We start from the raw sequence: 20,733 nt of genomic DNA on the forward strand, positions 1-20,733 counted from the left end.
AATGTAAAGAATACAGTAATGTTTGTATTTAATGATGGTTCTATATACTACATAAAGCTTTAATTCAAAGCTGCTGTAAAATGTAAGACATATACATAACATATATTTTTATGTTAAATATGCAGTCTGTATCTTAAGAAGTGTATGAACAATATATCTCTTCTAATCAACCATAAAAAGCCAAAAATATTGTCCAGGGAAATTTGCAAAGAAAAGGAAAGTTAGGGGAAGAAGTTTTGAAGAAATATGTGGAAGTAGGGATGATAGGAGATATGTAGAAAGAAGTAAAGAACCAAAGAGGTATGACAAAGGAAAAGACTGAAAGAAAGATTGAAGGGGAAAGGAAAGGAGGAAAAATCCCTTATGGAATGGGAAAATGAGAAAAAAAACATTTGTATTAAAATACAGGGATAAACTGTATTACAGCAGTAAAAAGGCAATAAACTAAGGTTGAAGACGTGTTTTAAAAGTGCTGTTGTGACACAGTTTGTCCACTAGAGGGCATTGATGACATATTTTTCATCCATGTTTTTTTCCTTTCGTTCCCTTTGTTTCTCCCCTATCTTTTTTCTGGTTTCCTGCTCATTTTTCTTTTTTCTGTCTGTCCCTTGAGATCTTTTCCGCAAACGCATTTATATTCATGTGTTTAACTTGACTTATTTTCCTTCCTCTGTCTTTGTTAAATCTTTCCCCTCTCCAACTTTTTACTTTCTTCAGCTTATTTCACAATCTATTTCCTTCTTTTTTCTAATTCATGTAATTCCTCATGTCTTCTCATCCTCATCTCTTAGTAAGTTTTATGATTAAGGCAAGAACCAAAAGAAAAATATTTGTGGTGTTGAGACCGAATATGAGGTCATTATTTATTTTAGATTTTTACAAATTTATTTTGTTGAGAAAAACCGTTTAAAAAAATGCAACAAGATGTATAATCAGATAAGGTACTTTAAGGTTTATTTAACAGGTTAAAAAAGTTAAAATAAAAAAATAAAACTAATGAATGTTGTGGACCCGTTTTGAGTATAGATGCCAATGATAACTGGCTGTGTATTTTCACTTCTTAATAAGTTTTCAGTATCAGCTGTTTAAAGTATTTTAAGTCTTCCATCTTCCAACTTCCTGAATTAATCCCAGAAAGGAAATGTCCTGGTTTCAACAACATTACTCGGTCTTCATAGTCGAGTTCTTCTCGTGGTAACATTTCAAATGGATAATGAATCAATACATTCCTAAATTGCAGATTTAATTTGTGTTTTCATCTGGTTAAAGTTGTCCATGACTGATTCTGAATGCTCTCTGCTTCAGTCCGACTTCCTCTGACTTTTCTTCACTTTTTTGTTCCTCTGACCATCACTGCTTTAGGTGTTGACATCAAACTTTTTACAGGTTTTGTCCATATTTAACAGAACCTCCCTGTTCATGACCTTCAGTTGAAGTTTGAAGTCAGTTTTTTGGTATTTGTGACCTTTCCCTGTCCTCCAGCTTCAGTGTCTGCGTGTTTGTCCCTCCTCCTGATGACAAGCGCAGCTGTTGTTCTGTTTCAGGCAGCTCTCATCTTTTAAAGTTGTCTGCGGTGACTTTGAACGTCCCGTGATGAAGAGGCGGAGGGCTCCTCTGCAGATCAGTGCAAACCAGTAGACCTGCAGGGGCCAGAGCAGAGCAGCCCCCAGGTTACACTGCCAGGGGGTCACCAGGGGAACCGAGTACAGTGGGATGGATGCATACCTGAAACACAGAGCAGATGCTGCTGTTCAATCATCAATCCAATCTATTCATACAGTTCCAAACAAACTCAAGAGTACTTTACAAATGATTGACAAAACAACGTCAAAATTAATAGACAGACTAATTCTCAGCAAGAAAAGATAACACAAGCAATGAAAAATAACACAAAAAGATCAAGGGAATAAGTGCAATAAAACATAAAAGTAAAATACCTACAATTAAAATTAAACCAAGCTCCAACAAAATGAAATAACTCATAATGATGATAGTAAATACAGAGCTTAAAATTCCACAATTCTGCTTTGTGTTTAACGCTAATAAGCTAATGTTAGCATGCAAACAGGCTTAACTTGATGTGATTTATCCAAGTGGCAACATCAGGTGTTGAAAAATGAAGCCAATGCGGAAGTGCAAAATCCTGCAGTTCCTTGAGTGTCCGCTTGAGGGTGGCTACAGAAGCACCACAAGTCACACGCACACTCCATTCAAAGGAGCCACCACTGCAATACCCTTGTTTCTGTGCTTTTCAAAGGTGCATACTTTGTAACAAATAAAACTCCTTCTTTTAATATTTTATTTAAAAGCAGAAAGTTGTTTCACCAAAACATACTGATATATCAGCCCGATCAAAAGAAAACACTATGCAGTAAAAGCAACAACATTTCCAGTCCAGTTACCTGCTGTATGCGTAGTACAGGTATGGGAAGAGTAACACCCTACAGCCGAAGAAGGTGAGTAGCATGAGGCCTCCGTTCACTTTGTGCAGCAGAGTGTGCTGCTTCCTGTACTGAAGAGAAGAAGAGGAAGAAGTTGAACTGAACAAGGATGGTTAAGGATGGTTGTTTTATTGTTCTAGCATCTTAAAATTGATCAGAATTTTTACAACATGCCCAAGGAGCTCTGCTTTTTCTTAATGAAATCATCTTTTATCATATAATAAACAAAGATAGTTTTCTTATGAAGGTGGGATTTAACTGAATCAATTCTACAATTCTACAATTCACTTAGCAGACGCTTTTATCCAAAGCGACGTACATCAGAGAGTAAGCACAACACAAGCAAGGATCTAGAAAAAAGGGGAACAATGTCAGTAAGGGCAAACGATCAGCTTTGAGTCCGATTGGACACACAGGTGCTGACAGGAAGTGACCAGAGGCAAAGCACAACATTGATGGCAGTTCTTGAGAGCTCTAATCAGTATAGAAACCATCTTATAAGTCATCGTTATCAAACAAAACCATCGTCATTACCATCATCATCATCATCAATAATATGGAGACCATCATCATTAAGTTAGTAGGTATTCATGAAAGAGCTGGGTCTTTAGCTTTTTCTTAAAGGTGCAGAGGGACTCAGATCGAATGGAGTTTGGAAGTTCATTCCACCACCGGGGGGCAACAGAGGAGAAGAGTCTAGTCAGAGACTTAGGACCCTGTTGTGAAGGTTGGATCAGATGCCTTTCATTGGCAGAGCGTAGTGGGCGGGTGGGAGTGTAGACCTGGATGAGAGAGTTAAAGTAAGGAGGAGCCGTTTTTGTCGATGTTTTGTAAGCGAGCAGCAGAGTTTTAAATTTGATGCGAGCAGTAACTGGGAGCCAGTGTAAGGAGATGAACCGCGGAGTGACATGTGCTCTTTTAGGAAGGTTGAACCAGTCGTGCTGCTGCATTTTGTATAATTTGGTTTGATAGTGCATGTAGGAAGACCTGCCAGTAGAGAGTTGCAATAGTCGATGCTTGATATCACAAGAGCCTGTACCAGGAGCTGTGTAGCATGTTCTGACAGGTAAGGTCTGATCTTCCTGATGTTGTACAGGGCAAATCGACATGACCGGGCAATCGAGGCTACTTGAACCTTAAAAGTTAGCTGGTCATCAATCATGATGCCCAGGTTCCGGGCAGACCTTGTGGGCATGAGTTTGGTTGTCCCAAGCTGGATATTGATCTGTGGTTGCATGGAGGGCTGGGATGACAAGGAGCTCAGTCTTTGAAAGATTTAGTTGAAGGTGGCGTTCATTCATCCATTTAGAGATATCAGCAAGGCATGACGAGATGCTTGCAGAGACTGTAACATCGTCTGGCGGGAATGACAGGAAGAGCTGGGTATCGTCAGCATAGCAGTGGTATGAGAAGCCATCAGAGCGGATTCTTGAACCAAGTGAGCTTGTGTATATGGAGAAGAGAAGGGGACCAAGCACTGACCCTTGAGGTACCCCTGTGGATAAGCTGTGCGCTTTGGACACTTCTCCCTTCCACGACACTCCAAACGATCGCCCAGAGAGGTAGGACATGAACCAGCAGAGGGCAGATCCTGAGTTCAGAGAGCATGGATAGGAGGATTTGATGGTTGACTGTGTCAAAGGCAGCAGACAGGTCTAGCAGTAAAATAACTGAGGACTGACCCGCAGCTCTGGCAGCTCGTAACAATTCTGTTACTGACAGTAGTGCAGTTTCAGTAGAGTGGCCCCGCTTAAAGCCTGACTGATTTGGGTCAAACAGATCGTTTCTGGACAGGAACTCAGAGACTTGCTTAAAGACTGTGCGCTCAAGTACTTTTGACAGAAAGGGCAGAAGAGAAACCGGTCTGTAGTTTTCAACCTGGGATGGGTTTAGTGTGGGTTTCTTGAGCAGAGGGGTGACCCGAGCTTGCTTGAATGCGGTGGGGAACACACCCGTGGACAGAGAGGAATTGGTGATATGCTTAAGTGCAGCATTAAGCGGAGAGGAAATGGTCTGCAGGAGGCTTGATGGTATTGGGTCCAGAGGACAGGTGGTGGGCCGAGAGTCTAGCACAAGCTTAGAGACTTCATCCTCAGTCAGAGAGGAGAATGAGTCAAGTGAGGCACTTTTGGTTGGTGCCTTTGGGCTGAGTTGGTCAGGCTCAGAAAACTGGTTACTGATGGTTGCAACCTTTTCAGTAAAATACGAGGCAAACATGTCTGGTGTGAACAGATCGGAGGGTGGAGGAGGAGGTGGTTGAAGCAGTGAGTTAAAAGCAGAAAACATTTTTCTTGTATCTGTGGCATTGCATATCTTGTTCTGATAATATGTTGTCTTGGCTGTTTTCAGGCTGGAGGAGAATGAGACAAGTCTTTGCTTATAGTCATCGAGGTCAGCGGACTGTTTGGATTTTTGCCATTTTCTCTCTGCTGACCTCAGCCCTGCTCTTTGCTCTCTTATGACTTCCGTGAGCCATGGGCTAGGGTGGGTTTTGCGAGCGGATTTGGACACCAGAGGGCAGAGCTTGTTCAGAGATGAGTGTGGAGCAGAGTATGTCTGTGGCCTCGTCTGTAGAGAGTGCGGTAAAGACCTTTTGGGCAGGCATGGCAGCCATTATCTCGTCAGACAGCTGAGCTGGCTTGAGCGATCGCATGTTTTGGTGGTATGACACCATTTGTGGGTGTGCCTGAGGGAGTTCCGGCAAAGAGATTGTGAATTGAATAAAGAAGATGCAGAGGGGTGACAGTCAGGTTTGCTGTCGAGCAGTTCTGAGTCAGAATTAAAGAGTGTTGCCAGCTTTGTGGGTAGGAAGAGTTGGCACCTGCGTGAGGTCAAATGAGGATAGAAGAGCAAGGAAGTCTGTTGCCTGGGCTTTAACAGTGTGTATATTCATGTCTCCCATTACAATCAGTGCTGTTCCATCATCAGGGATTTCTGAGAGTAGCATGTCCAGTTCCACAACAAAATCATTCAGATTACACCCTGGTGGGCGGTAAATTATAGCAATAGGAGCAGTAACCAAGATTGTGTGGTATTCAAATGAGGAGTTGTTGCTCAGTGGGAAGAGTTTATTGAATTTCCAGGTATTAGAAATGAGGATACCTGTACCACCTCCACGTCCAACAGAACGGGGTGTGTGTGAGAACACTGTGTCAACAGAAAGAGCAGCTGGTGTGACTGTGTTTTCTGGGCGGATCCAGGTTTCAGTAAGGGCAAGTGCCTGAATGTCTGACATTTTTGCAAGTGCTTGGATGAATTCAGTTTTATTCACAGCAGATTGACAGTTCCAGAGGCCAAAAGTAAATGAAGGGTGGGTAGAAGAGGCTTTCTTAAGCAGAGACAAGTTGTTAAGATTTCGTTGTCTATGACAGATGTGTCTTTTCCTGTTCCCATGAATGACAGAGATTTCTTTGTAGCACATGTTGCTTTTAGCAGATGACCAGAGAAAATAGGCAAAGCAGTAGTCATGGATGAACTGAAGTGTCAGTTTTCAGATCAGAGCTTGTTCTGCTGGCAGTTTTCGGATTCAGACTCTTTAAAGCTTAAAGGATTTTCCTGTTGATGCTCAGAGAATGAAACTTAAGTGCTCAGTCCAAACAAAGCCTGACAACGACCCACTATCGATATCTACTCAAAGCAAGTACTCAAAGCAAGAAAAACTACTTTTTGTTCTTGACAAAACAGACTGGATCGAGTCTCATTTATTCCTTGACTAAATAAGCCTTCATGTCCCTCATCTATCCATCAGTTAGGGCGGCTGTGGCTCAGTTGGTAGAGTTGTCGGGCAAGACACTTAACCCTGAATTGCTCCCGCTGCTTCAGTGGCGGTGTATGAATGGGATTAGTTACTTCTGATGATACTACATAGCGATCACTACCATCAGTGTGTGAATGGGTGGGTGTGACAGGCGGTGTAAAAGCGCTTTGAGTAGTCGGAAGACTAGGAAAGCGCTATATAAGCTCAAGTCCATTTACCATTAGTTATCTAACTGCTTATCCATTTGGGGTCACAGAGGCTGGAGCATATCCCAGCTGTCACTGGGTGAGAGGTGACCTTAATTTCATAGTTGTAAATGTTCTGTACACATTACATTCTGTCTACACACACAGTGTATACATTGGAGGGAAGAGGGGGGCTGTTAGGGGCTGGATTACCTGAATGAGGACCTTTCCCAGGCAGACGGACGGCGTGCTGAGCTCAGCCAGAAACAAGAGGCCCTGAAAGTAATCACCTTTACCCTCCCTCCACAGCTGACACACACACACACACACACACACACACACACACACACACACACACTAAAGTATTGGTCAACAAGCTTTACTAATTTTCTGACTGTTAAAGAAACAATAATAGTGCAGGGCTTAAAAGTCTAAACTAACAGAGGTTATTTCTTTCTTATGAAGGCTTAATGAGTAAAGGTCAATGAACACATTAATGAATCGTCCTCCTTACCAGAGAGGCGGGGAAGCAGAAGGCCACCATGAAGATGTGATGAAGCACCATGAGCAGCTCTCGGCGCAGGTACCCCACCACAGCAGCTCTTGTGGACCGGATCCCACCCCCCTCCTCCTCCACGTGATCTTTGACCTGCAGCTTGTGCCGGTCGCACAAGAACATGGCGTAGATGTCGTAGGCAAAGTAAGGAGTCGCAAATAGAATGTAGGTGTCAGTCAACCAATGTCTGAGGAGGAAAGCGTTGGGGGGGGAAAGTGTTAGTCTCCACTAATCATATGAACTATTGGCATTTAACTATCTTATAGATGTTTTATTCTGGTGTGTTTTCTAACCCTGAAATGTAACACAACTGAGTGGCAACACGTAGGTCTTCTTAGTTTTTATTTTTAAGTACAAAAAAAGGCTGATTTATGTCCAAAGTTATGATTTAAAGTAGTAACAAAATTTTAGGGTGGCATCAGAGGTGGCCAATCATATTTCAAGGGGGGGCCATGACACCCCTGCCCCCCCCATCTGAACACACCCCTGCTGCCTGTATGAACTATAAACTGACATGATGAGTCTCGGAGGAGAAATCCAGTCTTTTAAATCTTCGGCTCAAAGAGATTGCCTTGGTTGTTTTTTCTCATCTTTTCTATTTGAATGTGTATGTTGGTGTTGCATATTCCTTCATTACTTATTTCAAAAACATTTAGACGACAGTAAAAGTTGAGTTTTTATGCAGCTGCTGCCCCCAGAGATCTTTTCTGCATGGTCACTGTGTGTCTGTGGTGTGATTTGATAAACAAATGCGGGCCAACCACCCTTTCCGCTTTGACTGGGAAATGAAGGAGCTGACAGAGGAAACCTGGGATTCACTGAAACAATCCCTCCTGTCTCACACTCTTCCTCTTAGTAATTTAGCTTCCTATTATCCTCAGTTTGGAGGATTAGGGTTCTCTGTGACCGTCTCAGAGACTGAAATAGCTCCTCTGCTGCTTGGCTCAGGAAATGTATTAGGCTCGGATTTTTAAGTAGATTACAGACCGAGGATTGCTTCAGTCACATACATGAAGCCCCAGTGTATTAAAGAACTCTTGTTCTTAGGAAATACTGCCATCACGTTTTACTCTTTATCATCTTAATTTGAGCTGTGTTATTTGGAAAAAATAGGTTATTTTCCAGTTATTAAATATTATGTCATAAAACCATGCTTTTTTTTTTAAGGTTTATTTTGGGCTTTGAATGCCTTTATTATGAGTTAGGACAGTAGATAGAGCCAGAAATCAGGGAAAGAAAGAGAATGGGGAATGACATACAGGAAAGGAGCCACAAGTCAGATTTGAACCCGGGCCATCCGCCTTGAGGAGAATGGCGCATGCACTTACCACTACGCTACCAGCCTGTCTAAGGCAATTTTAGGGGTATTAGTAAGAAAAAATAAATAAAATTGAATTTGTATCACAGTATGCTAGCATTTATTTAGGCTGCTCAATTTGTATTAAAGCTAAATTCCACCATCAGCATGCCAACATACCTAAGCTAATATGCTAATTTTCTTCAGGTATCAAGGAGTGTTCTCCAGGCGTACCGTTGTTGTACTTTCACATAAATAGAAATGCCTGTTGAGTTAGCTATTTCAACTAATCTAAGTACGGTGTGGAGACAAAATGTTGAGAGAAGCATTTGTTTCTTGAAAAGTAAAGTTTGGGGATTTAAATTTCTGGGATAAAAGAGCATTGTTTACATCTAAACACCAATGCAATGATGTTAGTGATACATAATGCCATGTTCACCATAGTTTCATAAATCATAGTTTACAGAGTTAGCATGCTAGTACTAGCTAATGTTAGCATTTCAAGAGATGAACATTTTTGTATACCCAAAAAAGTAAGAGGAGGATGAAAAGAGAAAGAAACCTTCACCTGTCCTGTATGACGTCTCTGCAGGAAGAGGCGATGACACATCCAGCTGAGGAGGCCATGATGGCTTGGACAGAAGACACCAGTCTGAGAGCAGGAAGAAAAATAAATACTTAGTCAGTCTGTTTTATACTCAGGAGATATTTTTATAAGTCTTGTACTGTTTATTTGTTCTAAATCTGAACAGTGAAGAAAACAAACATTTGAGGAGCACCACTGTTTTTGAAGACCTCTGATTGAATCTTCACTCAAACCTGACCGACATCACATTTGTTTGACCTCCTGAAGCTCCAATATTGTTCCTCTTCTTCAGACTTGATAAGTCATTCCAGGATCAGAATCAGAGACTTTGATTGTAACTGTTCAAACACTGTACATATTTTTAGGCTGACAATTAAGGAACAAATAGAAGGTCCTCACAAGGTACATGTGTATGTGTGTGTGTGTGTATGTGTGTATTCTTACCGTGTGGAGACGATGGCAGCATCCCCCTCGCTCCATCCCATCGTGTGTTTCAGACTCTTTTTGGAGAGCAGAAAGAGTCCTGGGAAGAAGACGGAGCCGGCAGCAATCAGGGCCGCCATGGCTCCTGAGTGTGTCCGCGAATATGTGTGTACTGATGTTTGTTTGTGTCCTACACACTCTGTAGATGTGCTGTGAATTTAAATGAGGACAGGTTTTCCAGGAGCTCAGAGAGGAGGATCAGCTGGGAGGAGCCTCCTGCTGCCACCTGTCAGAGGAGGTTATATACTCGACTGTTGTAAAGATACTAAAACCATGAAGAAGAAATACCGTTACAAAGAAATATCCTGAATTAAAAATGTAACTGTAATTGGAATTATTAAAAAAAAGAAGATATTTGATATTTTTTTTAATTAGAATTGCTGAAATTGTTGATGTATGTAAATTATTAGATGCATCTAAAATGTAAATTGAAAATGTGACTATATTTATAAAATGTGTTTTACAAATATATACTTAAATATATATACTTAAATGTACTTAAATGTATACTTAAACCGGTCAAAATAACATGTGACATGTTGAAAGAAATTCTGCCTTTAATTAAATATCTTTCAGCACACTGCACACTTTAATTCCAACAAAGCTCTGCTCGTTGCGTTTGTATTTGCATTGAACATTTTTTTGTTACGACTGGTGTGGATTAAAAATTCTTCCCTTTTGTTATTTAGAATAGGCTATAAGAGCACCATCAGGTTTTTCAGACGGATGGATGGGATTTTTATGTTCTAAGTTTTCTCTTCCGTTTGAATGAATGCAAATCAATAGGAAATGACTGATCTGCTCTTTTAATTATTTTTACTAAAAAATTAGTAGAGGTTTTTCAAGGAAACTGTCTAGGAAGCTATTTATGAAATGACAGAAATAAAAAATTCAATGTTTTGGTCTCTGGCATTTTCATACCACAGCTGAATGAAAGATAATCTTCCGTTTGGCGTGCTGAGTCTTAAAATGTATTTGCTCAGATTCTTCCACATGAAAGATTGATGTTTTTATGTGCTCTCACTTTAAAGGTCACATATATCCCTGCACAATTCACTTCACAATGTTTAACAAACACTAATGTGTGTCCCTAGTTTGTCTTCATAGCCCTCAATTGTGAGAAAAGTCCATCTTCTACCTGCTCCAGAAAATGTGTGCTCAAACAGGCCCTTTGGAGATTTTCCCTTCATGACATCACAAAGGGCAGTCACCCCTCAGCCAGGTGGGAGACACTCCTACAGCTAGGTGTGTGTTCTGCCCTCTGAGTCTGCCTTCTTACTGTAATCAATTGGGCATTGTGCCAGAAAGCCCGAGTAACCCACGTCCTTCCAGAGAGGGGTGTGGTCAAACACAGTTCATTTGCATTTAAAGGTACAGGCAATAGAGGGGGTTATAGACATGATAAAATACTTGTTGAAAAGGAGGGTAATGTGTGTCCTTTAAAATGTGTCTCCAGAGCCAGAACAGCTTGATACCAGCCGTATCTTAATGAGATGTGAAGCAGCTGAACTGACTTTCAGGAATCATTCTGGAGCTTCCTGATGCAGATCATTCACAGATCTGTAAATCTAGAAGTCTGTTCTGATGTGAAGAAGCTCTGATCTGCATGAATTCAAACTGTTCTTTTACATAAAATTTAGATTTTTTTTCTATGAAATATCTCTCACTGACCCTTTCCTTTTTTTTTTTTACGCGCTCATCAACGTGAAGACAGAGAACAAAACTTCAAAACAGGCTAAAGGTATATTATCCAGTGTCCATTTATTTATTTCATCATTCACTACTTTAACTCTAAACTTTTTTTTTTTTTAAGAAATTCAAGTATTTGTTGGGAACACAGGTCAAAAAAACAAAACAAAAAACCTTTATGCTAAAACAAGGACAAAACATCAGTTTCATATTTAGAATAATAAAAACATCAAGTTTCTTTTCATAGAAGAAAAACAAGTCTAATCTCTACAGATGACCGCTTTGTCCAACCCGCTCTGCGTCAGTTCTAATCCAGCGTTGAAAACACCGAACAGACAAGCTGAACGTGAGACTCGCCAGGTGAACTCTGAACACACTAAACCGGTCATCTAGTTTAAAATCCGTTTCTCACCTGGAAGGATCTCTACAAACACAACAACAGAACAAAAAAAAAGAAAGCAAATAAAAAGTCCAAAAAAGGGGAAAACGTTTCAAGTAATTGTTCCCTAAAGGTGACGATTGTTTCTCAAAATTACTCCACAAACTTTGTTTGAACCTTTCCTCTAATATCTGCAGATTAATTCCATGAAAAGTTGAAGGTAGAATTAATCATGAGCATTTATTTTAAGTATACTTGTGTTGTTGAAGCTTTTGCAAGGAGGGGATTTGCTGTGATATATGTGACATGTTCAAAAAACATTCACTCCATGAAATCATGCTAATTTTTCCTTGCAGGTAACTTAACAGACGGATCAAAATGAGTGTGTATATGATTTAACGGCAGCATTGTTGACATCTTTAGTGATTGTAAAGGCATCCAAACAGGACAAATACTTAAAGATCATCAGGGTTTCTCACCAAAATGAAGCTGCAGAGTGTTACAAGTAAAATGGTAAGTAGGGGAAAGTTTGTTTTATGGGAACTTATTCTGATCACACATAACAATTTGAGGACTAAATACACAAAAACATTAACACTAATGCTTTTCTTTAAGGTCGCCCTTTTGTAGTCATGTGATCACAACGACACGGTGACACTTTAAACAGAAGAATCAGTGTGGTCTGAGAGGTTCGCTCCCTTTTCTTGTATTTTTAGGGAACAATTAGTCAAGCTGTATTCCGACTCTTGGCTTCATTAAAATCTAATTAGAGCACAACAAAAACAAAACTTCTAATAAAAATCACTTCCTAAAGATGAATTAAATAAAAATTACCACAAAATGTACGCTTTTGTCGTCGCCGACAAACCGAACCATTGCACAGCATTCAAACCAAAATGCTCTCCGTGGGATAATAACTATACACATGCAGATATACAAGGTAGGTAAATCTGGCAGCCTCGACGGGAGGCTTGCTATGTGTTCCTGTAGAGGAGGAGCTGAGGTTTCAGGGGTTTAAAAAAAAAACAACAACAAAAAATAATCAGGGAAACAGAGGATCAGGGCACCACCTGCTGGAGGTTCAGGGCATGTACAAGGAGAAAAAAAAAAAAACGTATTATACACAATCCAGGAAGTGAGCAGCCACAGAAACAAACGAGTGTTCTGTGAGATTTCAACACAAAGGAAGGCTTTAAAATCAAAGTGTGATCGGAGATGTCAAAACAGGGGCCCAAACATCTCAGATCCTCCAGACACCAAAGGACCATACTGACGGTTTAACATGAAGCTTTGTCAAGAATCTGATTATTTCTGTGAGGCAGAAGAATCCATGAAATGAATAAGTGGCCTTCATTTAGTTTTCAGGGAAATGTAGTTAACACAAATATTTTTTCTTTATGGATCTTCATGATTCACATTGGTCACCTCTTCAGGAGAAAAAGCTGGAAGTGTGGCGTAAACTAAAAAAAATCACATCCTCAAGACAGATGAAGACGTCACCTCAGCGTCTGAGAGCATGTGACATTTCCAATCGTGGAAAAAATTATTTCTTAGCAGCCGAGGTTGAGTTTGACAGATAATCAATCAGCAGTTTTCAGCTGGTCTTAAACATGACTGCAGGAACAATCACCCTGGAGGATGTTCTGATGAGACGACAGAGATTCATGTTAGCCATCAGTATGATTGTCTTTGATTTCAGGGCAGGAAACTTCATTTCGTTGCTTTTGGTCTCGCTGCACATTTGACAGGAAAAATGATGCACGACATGATCCGTCTGCGTGTCCTCACTGGACAGGCATCTTCTTCAGATATAATCCCATTATTCATCATCAGCCCTGATCATGCAAACACACGATCGACACTGGTGCATCCTCATGAGGCTTTGTACCTTTTTCTTTGTTTTGTTTACAAACAGGTCACCGGAGCCTCAAACTACAAAACGATATTAAAAAAAACCCAACTACAAATCAAAGAAAAAAAAAAAACAGCAGCATTTCAGCGACAATATCCCTCTCCTCTCAAAACCTCACACTGATTCTGAGCGGCGGGGCGAGAGACGAGGAGCGAGCGCAGAGGTAAAAAACGAGCAGTTGGCGGAATGACATTTAAGTTGTGACAGGAGGGTTTTCACTTTACACATATTCACACGTTACTTCTTCTTCTTTTCTGTTTCCTCTTTCCAGGGTTTGAGGCAACCAAGAACGCAGAGACGGATCGCTTCAAACTAAAAAAGGGTGGAGACACACACTCTTCAACAAACACTCAATAAATAAGAATAGAAAAAAAAAATAAAAGGTCGCAGTTTCCTCTTTCTCTCCTCCGGCAGGGAAAAGAAAAAGCTCCTCACATAAGTAACAAAGACTGTTTTCCACCTCGACAGGCCAGATATAAAAAAAAAAGCTCAAGTTGTTAGTTTGGCGTCTTTTGTCTGTTTCTGAGGATTTTAAGAATCAGTTTGTGATTAAAAAATCCTGATTTAACTCTCTCATCCTCTTTTAGAGCGGGGCCTAAGCTTTAAAGATGTTTCCGTCTAAATGACTCATCAATCCAAAAACTTCTAGGATAACTATCTGATCCGCTCAGTCACAAAAAACAAGCACTTAAAAAGTGGATGTACTGATCAGACACTCTGAGAATTATGTTGCAGCCTCGCACCAAAGTGTTTGTACCCATCAATCATTTAGACCCCAGAATATGTATTAAAAACGGTGCCTATGTTTCATAATACAGGGATTCCCCTTTAAGGTGTTCGAACAACACGGATACTAAGACTAAACACTCTCCTCCAAGCTGCGATAAGAAAACGACATCAAAGCTGACTGTTTTTGGGAGAAACAGTGAGGAACTGGGACTGTTGTTGAAACCTGCTACATCTGTTAGATTGCATTATTGTCGCAAAAAAAAAAAAAAAGAAAAAACACAGTGAGTGATGTGTTCATATGCAGTCCGGATTCACAGAGAAACAAAAGAGAGAAAACCATTGGAGGTTTTTGGCGGTTACTGTTGTGGTGTTGTTTGGCGGGTTTCCGTGGGAGAGCTCGTGACACACCGATCCGGTAAGCTGGTGGTACAGCAAGAACCCAAAAAAGTCTGATTGGCAAGCGAGGATGCCAAGTGTGTGTGTGTTTTTTTTTTTTTCCTTCTAATTAAACCATATTGCACAGGGCTGGAATGAATTCAAATATCAACTAAGCAACAACTCTACCAAACAATTAAAATCATTATTTCTTAATGTCTCTACTAACATAGATGGGAAATCCAGTCTAGTACCAAGTTCACTTATTTCCTTCTCTTATTCCTCCACAAGCACTTCAGCAGCATTTCTTTTAAATTCAGCACCGAACAAAAAAGCCTCAGGCATCTGCTGTCTGGGTCGTCCAAGAAGTTGAGCAGTAGTTTTCAGATTCTTTTAGATTTGCAGGGGGGGGAGGGGACTGAGAAGATTTTTTTTTTTTTTTTAGGAGGAGCTCAGATGAGTTTTGTTTTCCTCTGTCATGGTGGGGTGGGTTTGTTTCCCCCCGCCACATGAACACAAAAGAAAAAAAAAAAGAAAGAAAAGAAAGATAAAGACCCAAACGCTTCTGTAATTTCCGATGTCCCGGAACATGAAAATCAAACCGCTGTCGCTCCCCAAGAGGACGACGAGGACAGTTCATCTCTCCTCTTTCCTAGAGACCTTGGAGGAGTGCCATGCGGTCGACCTGAGGACCCAAAAAGAAAGTTTCAGACACAGAGCAGCTAACATTCATCAATCTGTCAAGGTTTAGTAGAAGTATCGTGCGGATCAATTGTTTGGCATTTCCAGAATGTGGAAAAACCCAAAACGGACAGGAAATAATAAGAAAACATTAAGAACTAATATGTACAAGACCAAAGCAGGCTGAGTAGAGATTGTGTTATGTAGTCTTCTACTGGGGGTAGCTAAGTGGTATCGCTATCTTACCGTTTTAACTTCAATTACTGCTGTGGTTAGTAATGCTGTAGCTTTAGCTTTTAACTATGGATGGCAATGTTGTCATATTAGCTCACTGCTAGCTGTAGTTAAGTATGAATCAGGGATGTGATGGGCAAAAGGATTTTTGCATTTTTCACATGCCAACAGAGGAAGCATGTTTAGTATTAAACTACATGCACAGAGCGGACTAAATAAAGGAACGTGGAACAGAGCACAAAAAAAAAGAGAAAGAAGCTTAATTATGAGTTCCTCCTCACCTGATGAAGGTCTTGAAGGCAGCACTCTGAGGGTTGATGCACAGCGGAACTCGTTTCCCCTGCTGGTGCTCCGTAATGAAGCGATGGATTAACTCTGATGTTGGGACAGAAAGGGACACGCACAATCAGAATTTCTAATCGCACAGTAACAACTCGCGGTGGGGCGTCGGTCGACGTGGAGAGCTTGGTACCTTTTCCCTGCCACACTGACAGCAGGCTGTTTTCGTAGCTGTGGCTGAACGGGCGCTCGGCGACTGGCTCAAAGTCCCGGGTGTAAACTCGGCCACTGGGGACAGAGTAGCAGCACTGACACATGCAGGTGTGATAGCGGAGACGGCCCTCGTCCAGGTATGGGTGAGAGAGGGCGTCACTGCCGGAAATCCGCTTCGCCTGCACAGAGAGGGACACATTTAGCCGCTGTCCTGATCCAGAAACATGTATTGTGTCAGCTGGTGACACACACACACACACACACACATTAAAAAGCCAGACGTCTTTTGGTCTGTTCTGTGTGAACTCACCGGATCAAAGACCAGCATCCGACAGAGCAGGTGAACAGCCTCGTGTGTGGCTCCATCAGACAGCATGTAGAGCACGGACAGTGACGGCTGAGCAAAACAAAAACAAACACTTTCATAAGTCTTGATGTAAATATTTGTGTTTATAAACCGTTGGTACTTCAGTGATGAGCTCTTGAAGCAGATATCATCTCAGCCAAATATGACAATTCATTATTCTTCTTTTTTTTTTTTTTTATATGATATGACCGAGCAGCCTGTAGCCATAAAATCATTCATGATGCACTGAAAAGTGACATACATACATTTTAAATACAGGGAAGAAAGGAAAGCGCTTATCCCAGCTAATTTAAGTATATACCTGATTTTTTTGCTCATATTTGACCCATCCAACTCAAAAAAAATATGCCAAATGTTGGCTTCACTGTCTGTTCAATTTGTCTTAATATCCTCTGGGGCTTAACTTTAAATTCTGCATGACACCTAAAATCATTTCTCACATGTCTGAACATAACAAAGCCAGACTTATACAAACTCTCTAGGCAGATTTTAAAACCATTTTCTTTACTTCGGTGAAATATTTAGACATGTTTGTTGTTGTTTTCTGTCTGTGTTGGTGGACTGCGAGTGTGAGCAGACCACACACAGATACGTACTGGTTTGTGCGGCCCCCTCAGGATGTGGGCTCTAGCTCCTTCACAGGCGGACGACAGGGCAGAGAGAGGCGGAGTTCCCAGCAGGTCTGTGATCAGATCCAGCTGGACCAGGACAAGAGGCAGGACAGGTGTGTTAAAGTAAGTGCTCACATCTTTTAGTGGTAAACTACAAAGAGTAACAACAAATAAAAGCACTAGTTCTAAGGATTTGAATACGAAATATGACGTTAACCCTAACCCGTCGGATAAATTCACCTGTTGGATCGGGCTTTGAGCCTGGAAGAGGATGCGGCGTCCCAGCAGTTCGGCAAAGATGCATCCCACTGACCAAACGTCGATGGCCGAGCCGTAGTGTCGGCATCCCATCAGCACCTCCGGAGCTCTGTAGTACTGCGTCACCACCTCCTGGGTCATGTGACGCGACGGATCGGGCTCCTCCACCCTCGCCAAGCCGAAGTCACAAATCTTACCAGAAGAGAAACGTTTTCAAAGACACTGTTGGATTCTTTTGTACAAACTTCAGGACTAGTTGGTATTCTGGGTGTTTTCGGACTTTTGATTCACAGTGAATAGTTCAGATTATTCTGCACTCCCCTTTAACCAAATGAGAAATGTTTTTATATTGCGTCTATTTTATTTTGTGTGTTTTTGCGCGCGACACACAGCAAAAAAAAAAAAAAAAAAACACTTCTTGTGTGAGAAGGTTTCTTACCTTCAGTAAGCAGTTGCTGTTGACCAGTAGGTTTCCAGGTTTGATGTCCCTGTGCAGGATCCCAGCGGAGTGCAAGTACTTCAAACCTGAGCAACACAACATCATTTCATGTCTTCTGTGTCCTGCATTCTGAAGTAAGCTTCAGCTTTTGTACTGTGCATGTTTGTACAATGTATGTCAAAAGGTTAAAAAATGAATCAATAAATAAAATTAAAAAAACACAATTAGTGCACTGGATTTGTATTATAACGAGGCTCTTAGGGGTAATTGAATGCATCTAAACCTTTATTATTTTAGGGGCCTTTTGCCTTTACCGTTAGGACAGCTGAAAAGAAAGACAGGAAATGTGGGGAGGAGAAAGTGGGGGTAGATATGCATCCAACCGGTGACCTACGACTGTAGACTTTGTGAATGGACGCACGCTCTACCAGTTGCGCTACACTGGCACCCCTGGATCTGAACCTTTGATGATGATTTTGTGACCCTTCTATTAAACAAAATTAAAGAATGTGTTTCAGCGTATCCCTCTTAGGGACCGCACTGCTCATGAGTCACCTTTTCTTCTTATAGATATGTAACGTAGTTGCAGATGAATCAATAATGAAACTAGTAATGAAACCCCCCCTCAAAAATAACTATTTAACTATACAAGAAACCAGTTGTTGACATACTGTTATTTCTTTTGTCATTAAAATTAAGAAACTGGAAACAGAGTTTTTGGAATACTTTTAATATATCTGTATTTTTATTCAGTTTTATTAAGAAGGAATTGTTAGATCACTTAAAAAGAGTCATCGATAAACACGTTTTGTTAATTTGTTTGTAAATTACTTTTGAAATTCTTTGTATCAAAGTGTGACCTACTAATAAAGTTTAAATTGCCTTAAATAACTGCAAGAAGCTATATGTTTTAATAGTGTATCTCCCTACAACATAAATAACCATTATATCTGTGCAGTGTCTTGATTATTAGTGTTCAGCTCAGCTACCACCCCTCTGCCACTGTAGTGTCTACTCACCTCGAAGGATCTGATAGAGGAAGACCTTGATGTGGTCGGTGGTGAGAGGCTGAGGAGACACGATCACTTTGTGCAGGTCGCTCTGCATCAGTTCTGTTATCACGTAGCTGCCAGAGGGGGGTGGATGTCAAGGAAAAACCACAGCTCATGCACGGCCTGACCTTGCACCGCCTACACAATCACGGTGCATCTCTGAGCACAGGTCTGGTTGAACATTGTCAATAACACAAGAAAAGAAAGATGTGAACCAGAAGGTTTAATTATTCACATCTACAGAGAGAAGCTAGATTTAGACCAGAGAGGAGCAGTGGCTAAATTATTAAAAAAGGAGGACATGACAGGGACAATTAAAAGCGGAGAAACTGGGGCAGAAGGTGCGACGAAGTTATTATAATAACAGAAAGAGGCTTGTTGCTGACTTATAATCAGTTTTGTCTGAATTCAGAAAGGATACATTTCCTCAAAGCAGTCGATTTGTGGAGGCTGCAAAATGTCCAGTGCTGACAAAACCTGCAAAAAAAACCAAAATTTAGTTAGTCCTCTGTTCTCCAAAATCTGGGAATTGTCTTTAACCCCCCCCCCCCCCACCCTCAGTCCCATTATTACATTGTCATGTTTGAAGAAGCACAGCATCCGCAGCTCTCTGAAAACCCTCTTACAGGAGACCAGGTTCTGGAAGACATTGGGCATCTTTTTCAAAGCCACCTTGCGACCGTCGCGTGGATCTGTAACAGACCTGCAAGGAATCACAGGTAGTTTAGCCTCCAAACATTAATCATTAGAAGTGTTATATAAAAAAAAAACCTCATCTGCAAAAACCATTGTGATGCTCTGCTGCAGATAGTGCAGAAGAGGATTCAAAACCAGGCCCTGCCGGACAAACTATGTGACAACACAATTTCTTAATTTACACACAGATTTTTTGGGGGTTTTGTCTTTTAAAAAAAAAAAAAAAAAAACATTTGAAGGACCATGCCTGTATGCAAAATTTGATTTGAACGACATGAGGATCAGTGTGGTGGATAACTTGAGGGTGAGCATCATTATTAGTAAAAAAAAAAAAAAACACTGGTGAAGTTCTGGATAGTGCTTCTGAACAATATTTACCAGACAACGCCAAATGCGCCATAACCGATTGGGCGGTCCGGCTCCATCTCTGGGGGACTGGGCACCTCGCTGGCCGGGTTACTGTAGGGCTGTGGCACCGCTGCTCCGCCGCCGGCGCTACCTCCGAGGGCTGTGGGGTGGCGAGGGGTCCCCGCCGGGGCAGTGGGTCCAGTCAGGCACGGTGTAGCGCTGAGGCCCGTGGATGGAGCTCCGCAGGAAGTGTTGACACAGAAGTACTTGTGGCCCAGCTCAGAGCCCGGAAACAAGTCTCCACGAAATGCCATCCTCCTCTCACCGAAACCCCCCGAAACACCGTGTGTGTGTGTGTCTGTGTGTGAAGAGAGAAGAGAGCTGCTTCCCGGCTAGGTGCGGAGGAAACACCGCTTCTCAGTCAGCATTATCTTTCAGCTCCCTGTATGCGCAAAGAAGGAGGACATGCAGCTATAATTGAGTTAAACCAATAAACATAAAGCCAAAGCTGCCTTGTTGACACTGATTGAAGCTGGTTTACGTTCACAAAACAGTCACAAATAACTCAGAAACATGTCACTGACTCTTAAAATGATCTTTGTTTTGTAGCAGGCTGCACTCACCTGGTTAGTAGTTTAACTTAGCTTCGCAGCTAGCCGACGATGGACAGCAACGCTTCCCAAAATGTGGGGGAAAATATATCTTGAAAGTCGATTTTTATGTCTGCCACACAAGCTGCAGAGTAAATGCAACTCTTAGAAGCGTATGCATTCACGTTATTACTTTTCTGTTTGAAATTACAAGTTAAAAAAAAAAAAAAAAAAAAAAAAAAAGCCCCTGCAGCCAGGCAGTAAGCGGAGCTATCGTGCTAACCAGCTGTTCGTAAGTAATAGGTTAACCCGGTGATGACCCATTTAACTCGGTTACAATGACCTACATATTTTTTTATACAAGAGAGCTGCGCCTTTGTGATTTAATCGTACTAACACACAAACCAAGCTTTGGGGAATTTTAAAAGGCGATGGTAGAAATACTAGTTTGAGACCGGCGAGAAGCCGAGTTTGATGCTCGACGGCGGCGCTCCTTGCCCCGGCTCCTGGAGCTTCGGTCTGCTCGCTAGCTGTCCATTTCGCCGCGATTCCCTGATTGCAAGCGACCCATATAGG

General features: G+C 41.4%; 3 protein-coding genes across 3 annotated transcripts in view; 1 reads left to right on the forward strand and 2 right to left on the reverse strand.

Annotated features, from left to right (window-relative positions):
• nupr1b (nuclear protein 1b) overlaps positions 1-20,733 on the forward strand; it is a 155,369-nt gene that overhangs the window by 23,802 nt on the left and 110,834 nt on the right. The gene's annotated exons all lie outside the window — the stretch shown is intronic.
• On the reverse strand, positions 875-9,611 carry LOC132995558 (ceramide synthase-like). The gene is made up of 6 exons (XM_061065589.1): positions 9,267-9,611; positions 8,805-8,888; positions 6,898-7,126; positions 6,597-6,692; positions 2,403-2,512; positions 875-1,725 (listed from the first exon to the last, which is right to left on the reverse strand). Exons 1-6 carry the CDS (start codon positions 9,383-9,385, stop codon positions 1,485-1,487), a joined length of 879 nt encoding a protein of 292 aa, XP_060921572.1. The 5' UTR covers positions 9,386-9,611; the 3' UTR covers positions 875-1,484.
• nlk1 (nemo-like kinase, type 1) lies at positions 11,048-20,118 on the reverse strand. The gene is made up of 11 exons (XM_061065574.1): positions 19,598-20,118; positions 19,097-19,226; positions 18,945-19,000; positions 18,491-18,597; positions 17,472-17,557; positions 17,015-17,224; positions 16,760-16,861; positions 16,107-16,193; positions 15,777-15,975; positions 15,586-15,679; positions 11,048-15,074 (listed from the first exon to the last, which is right to left on the reverse strand). The coding sequence occupies exons 1-11, from the start codon at positions 19,879-19,881 to the stop codon at positions 15,026-15,028; spliced, it is 1,404 nt and encodes a 467-aa protein (XP_060921557.1). The 5' UTR covers positions 19,882-20,118; the 3' UTR covers positions 11,048-15,025.

Source organism: Labrus mixtus, chromosome 20, assembly GCF_963584025.1.
Source record: "Labrus mixtus chromosome 20, fLabMix1.1, whole genome shotgun sequence".
NCBI lineage: Eukaryota > Metazoa > Chordata > Actinopteri > Labriformes > Labridae > Labrus > Labrus mixtus.

Excerpts from the sequence above, each read along its gene's own strand:
- LOC132995558 (XM_061065589.1), bottom strand. The coding sequence starts at position 9,385 with ATGGCGGCCCTGATTGCTGCCGGCTCCGTCTTCTTCCCAGGACTCTTT. Across the intron at positions 8,889-9,266 it reads GCTGCCATCGTCTCCACACG|ACTGGTGTCTTCTGTCCAAG; the intron begins GTAAGAATACAC and ends TCCTGCTCTCAG. Across the intron at positions 6,693-6,897 it reads TCTGCTTCCCCGCCTCTCTG|CTGTGGAGGGAGGGTAAAGG; the intron begins GTAAGGAGGACG and ends TGTGTGTGTCAG.
- nlk1 (XM_061065574.1), bottom strand. The coding sequence starts at position 19,881 with ATGGCATTTCGTGGAGACTTGTTTCCGGGCTCTGAGCTGGGCCACAAG. Across the intron at positions 16,194-16,759 it reads TGAGGGGGCCGCACAAACCA|CCGTCACTGTCCGTGCTCTA; the intron begins GTACGTATCTGT and ends TGTTTTGCTCAG. Across the intron at positions 15,976-16,106 it reads GGATGCTGGTCTTTGATCCG|GCGAAGCGGATTTCCGGCAG; the intron begins GTGAGTTCACAC and ends CTCTCTGTGCAG.